General features: G+C 35.8%; 1 protein-coding gene across 1 annotated transcript in view; it reads left to right on the forward strand.

Annotated features, from left to right (window-relative positions):
• Nucleotides 1–1,597: 1,597 nt before the first annotated feature.
• The window catches only part of LOC137632231 (uncharacterized), a 4,365-nt gene continuing 834 nt past the window's right edge, over nucleotides 1,598–5,128 (forward strand). The window contains exons 1-2 of the mRNA XM_068364116.1: nucleotides 1,598–2,736; nucleotides 2,971–5,128. The exon at nucleotides 2,971–5,128 is cut by the window's right edge and continues 834 nt beyond it. Coding sequence (XP_068220217.1) covers nucleotides 1,598–2,736; nucleotides 2,971–5,128 — 3,297 coding nt within the window. The remainder of the gene's footprint in view (nucleotides 2,737–2,970) is intronic.

Below are 5,128 nucleotides of genomic sequence, written 5' to 3' on the forward strand. Positions count from 1 at the left end.
GCTCTATTTTTTACTACTCCATTGACTGCCCCCAACACTTTGCATCCTTCATTCACTCTCTGGCGTTCATCTGCTTCCACTTCATCCTTTGCTGCAACAACGGACCCCAAGTATATATATATATATATATATATATATATATATATATATATATATATATATATATATATATATATATATAAATATATATATATATATATATATATATATATATATATATATATATATATATATATATATATATATATATATATATATTATGATCATCATCATAATAGTTTGTATTTATGTGGATGTGGTAATATTCTGGTTAATGTAATTCATGTACATGTTAAGTTGGATAAATATTGGGAATTGTATTTGGTAATATTGTAACTTTTGGACAATTCGAAATTACTGAGAACATGTTGCTTTAGTTAGAAGCGGCATTTGTAGTACTGTCGGATTGTTCCAAGGATAGGAGACTGTCGCAAAATTCTCCCGTCCTTGGGATTTTCTTAGTTGTACTTTTCACCGCCTCAGTTTTCATTGTTGTGATTATTGTAGTGTAATTGCCATTCGTGATTGACATATCCTTCGTGTCATAGGATGCAGTGTTACTTTTTGTGTAAATTATAATTAGCTGGTTCTGCATTTTTTATGAAATTTTATTCGTATTGTCATTGTATTCGGGGACATAATGAGGATACGGGCACGAGAAATTATAATGGTCTGATACTGAAAATCCTTCAAGCAAGTTCTTTGTTGGTGCGGGGAAGCAGTGCAGGACGGTGTTATGACTGACAAGTGTCGGTGGCAGTGTATAGACGGATGGCGTATTCAATTAATTACCATGGCTAAGAATGGGCGGTCACATTGTAAGTTGAGCGGGTATGCATTTGTCGTGTACTGTTCATTTTGCATTATTATTCATTGCACTATTACTATGTATTATTGTTAATGTATTATATATCAAATGTGATGTTATTAAATGTATGGTTGTTAAATGTGGTGGAAAATTGTTTGGGATACCTATTTATATTGTCATGCTTTACAGGCTGAATCAGATCAATAAAAGATACAGCAAGGCAGCCCGAGTTGTTATATATCCTGCATTACAATTCAGCAATATCGCAGAGCAGCCATGGAGGAACTGAAGAGGGAACGCACCACAGCCAAGAGGAGGTTCAATCGGAAGGTTGGATTATTCAAGGATGCACAGAGAAGAGGAGACTCGATAGAAACATTGGAAGTGTTGTACACTGAGGTTAGTGAGTGTTTCGAAAAGGTTGATGTTATCAATGAACAAATGATAGAACAATTAAAGGTTGGCGAATCTTGTCAGGAATATGAGGAATATATACAGGAATTGGAAACTATAAAATATTCATTACTTGGCGTGATAAAGGGAAAGACAAAAGTGAAAAATAATACTGTGCTTGCCTTGAAAAAACTTGAGCCTCCCAAATTTAGTGGTTCAGTGAGAGCATTTCCTGCCTTTGTAAGAGATTATGAAAGACTAGTTGTGTCACAACATGGGAAAGACCCGTATGTACTTAGAATATCATTAGAAGGGGAACCGAGGAGGCTTGTGGAGGATATAGATGATTATAAACGAATGTGGGATAGACTAAATGAAGCATACGGTAATGAAGGAAAACTGATCGATGCGATATTAGGAGATATAAGGGCATATAAACCGCTTAATGATAGTGATGACAGAAAGTTAATTAATCTAATCAATACAGTAGAAAAGGTGTGGTTAGATGTAAGTAATTTAAACTTGACTACAGAACTGGAGAATACTACTGTACTTACCCAAGTAGAAAGATTGCTGCCGTCGGTGTTAAAAAGAGAATGGGCCATTAAAGTGCAGGAATTAAATTCGGACAAATTTAAGAATTTGGTTACATTTCTGATAGATCATCGCAAAGCTCTGGAGTATTTACAAGATAATTCAAGAAGTGGTGCGACTAAGGTAACAGTACATACTGTGGAAAGGGAATTTGATAAGGAAAAGGAATTAGCAGAAGCTATAAAATTGTTGACTATAGGACAAGAGAAACTTCAAAATCAATTGTCTGAATGTTTAACCAGTTTATATCACATTAGCGAAGGAAAAAATATAGGCGGAATTAATAGAACAAGGTATAACAGTGATCAGATAAGAAAAAATTGTCCTGTCCATGATAGTGAATCTCATGAATTGAAGGATTGTATGACATTTAAGCAATGGTCAGCTGAAAATCAGATGGACTTTTTAAGAAAAAAGGGAGTTTGCTACGCCTGTCTCCGAACGGGACATTTCTCCAGAAATTGTGAGAAAAGATTTCCATGTAGGGTAAAAGTAAATGGTGAGGTGTGTGGTAAACATCATCATTCAAGTTTACACACACTATTTAACAATCCAAATAATTCAACAATTGATGCCACAAGTAACTATTTAAGTAAAAAAGGTGCAATTCTGATGACTGGGTTTGTTAACAGTGAAGGGAAGTCTATCCCCACGTTGTATGATGCAGGAAGTAACATTAGTTTAATTACATTTAGAATGGCAAGGAAACTAGGACTCAAAGGTATTCCTATACAATTATCTATGACTAAAGTTGGTGATCACACAGAGGAGTTGGATAGTTGTGTTTATGAAGTATCATTAAAGGATCAAGCAGGAATAGAAAAACTTATAGAAGTTTGTGGCGTGTCTGAAATAACTGCTGTTCATCATCATATGGATTTGGGAGAAATAGCAAGGAAACTGTGAGTACAGGAGAAACACCTTCAAAGGCCAGAGGGACGTATAGAGCTGCTAATAGGATCAGATTACTGTACTTTATTGCCACAAGTCATAAAAACAGTAGATAATATTCAATTATTGTCCAATGATTTTGGACTCTGCATTAGGGGTAGATTTGATGAGAAGGAAGGTGAAAAGAAGTACTGTGTTTAAATTAATCATATAAGCTACGATGACACTGCTGATTGGCATTTCAGGGCTAAACCAAATGTGGGTAAATTAGTGGAGAATTATTTCTTGGATGAAAGTTTGGGAACGGAGTGTATCCCAAAATGTGGAGGTTGCAAATGCGGAGAATGTTCAGTAAAGGGAAATTTAACTATTAGGGAAGAGAGAGAACTCAAACTCATTGAAGATGGATTAACTTATGATGAAGAAAACATGTGCTGGATATCTAAGTATCCTTGGATTTCTGACCCTTCTAAACTGCCAAATAATTTTCCAATGGCTTATGCTAGATTGAAGGCTACCAAAAAGAGACTGAAAAGGCTGGGAGCAACACAATGCACAAAATATCAAGAACAAATTCAAGACATGTTGGATCGAGGGGTAGCGGAAAAATTATTGAAGTCAGAGCTGGATTATAAGGGTCCAATCTTCTACTTACCCCACCATGCAGTTTATAAAACAGATTCCTCATCAACCCCAGTGAGAATAGTATTTGATGCTGCAGCATCATATCAAGGAATATCTCTGAATGACCTACTTGCAAAGGGACCTGATGTAATTAATAACCTATTGGGAATACTATTACGATTCAGGGAAGGAAAGATAGGCGTGGTTGGTGATATTAAAAAGATGTACAATACTGTAAAACTTTCAGAAGAGGATATGCATACTCACAGGTTTTTATGGAGAAACTTTGAGTTAGAAAGAGATCCTAGTCATTATAAATTGAAGACTGTTACATTTGGGGATAAACCCTCAGGATCTATTGCAATGATGGCACTTCGTAAAACTGCAGAAATTAATAATTGCTTTCCGCTAGCATCCAAGATGATAGTAGAGGACTCTTATGTTGATGACATCATCAGTAGTGTTAACTCGAAGGATTGTGCAATGAAAAGGATTAAAGAAGTAGAAGAAGTATTAAGATTGGGAGGATTTCAGATTAAATACTGGGTTTTATCGGGAGAGGATAAGGATAATAATGCTAGGGTTTTAAATACTGAACAGGAAAAGGTTTTGGGTTTAAGTTGGAAACCTAAACTGGATACTTTCTCATATAGGGTCAAACTCAATTTCTCAAAAAAAACCTGTGAAGGTAGAATAGAGTCGGATGTGAACTGTGATAATTTTGAGAGTTGTATGCCACCTCTGTTGACTAAGAGAAGTGTACTATCACAATTTGCAAAGCTGTATGATCCTTTGGGACTCTTAACACCATTCACACTGAAGACAAAGTTATTGATGCGTTCTATCATTGTAGAAATTAATGAGGGACATTCAAGGGGATGGGATGATCCTATTAGTGATACCTTATACTCTGAAGCTAAAAATTTGTTTAGGGAAATGTTTGAAATTGAAAATATCTGTTTTAGTAGGTGTGTAAGGCCTGCAGACGTAATTAAAGACCCAGAGTTGATCATTTTTTGTGATAGTAGTATAAAAGCGTATGGAGCTGTAGCATATGTTAGATGGGAAAAGCAAGATGGTAATTATTATGTAAACCTTCTTTGTTCAAAGAATAGAATAGCGCCTATGAAACAAATCAGTATACCACGATTAGAACTGTGTGCTGCTGTTTTAGCATCGAGATTGAGGGCAACCGTTGAAATCAATATGAGATACAAATTCTCTAAGGTAATCCACATCACTGACAGTGAGATAGTAAGAGCACAGATCCAGAAGGAATCCCACCAGTTTAATTCCTTTGTTGGAATTAGGGTTGCAGAAATTCAGTCCAAAACTGAACCCATAGAATGGTTTTGGGTATCTTCCAAGGAAAACAACGCTGATTTGACTACTAGGAAATGTAACCCCAGAGAATTAGATACAGAATCTGTTTGGCAAAAGGGTCCAGAATTCCTGTATCAAGATTCCTCGGAATGGCCTGTAAAACAGAGTACAGTATCGGATCTTCCTGATGTTGTTTTCGCAAGAGTGGCCTTAAATGAAGGAGAAATTAATTCAAGTAGCCAGGTGATTGATATCCAAAGATTTAGCAATATGAAAAGACTATTATCAGTGATGGCTAGAATTATTAGTGCAATAAAGAAAAAATCGTTTAAGGCTATATTGTGCGATCCTAGTACAGAAGAGATACAGCAAGCTGAGTTGTATTTCGTCAAAAACGCTCAAGCAAGTTTGCCACAAGACTGGGAAAAGAGGTATAGACGTTTAGGACCAGTTTCG

The sequence above is a fragment of the Palaemon carinicauda genome, chromosome 41 (genome assembly GCF_036898095.1).
Source record: "Palaemon carinicauda isolate YSFRI2023 chromosome 41, ASM3689809v2, whole genome shotgun sequence".
Lineage (NCBI taxonomy): Eukaryota > Metazoa > Arthropoda > Malacostraca > Decapoda > Palaemonidae > Palaemon > Palaemon carinicauda.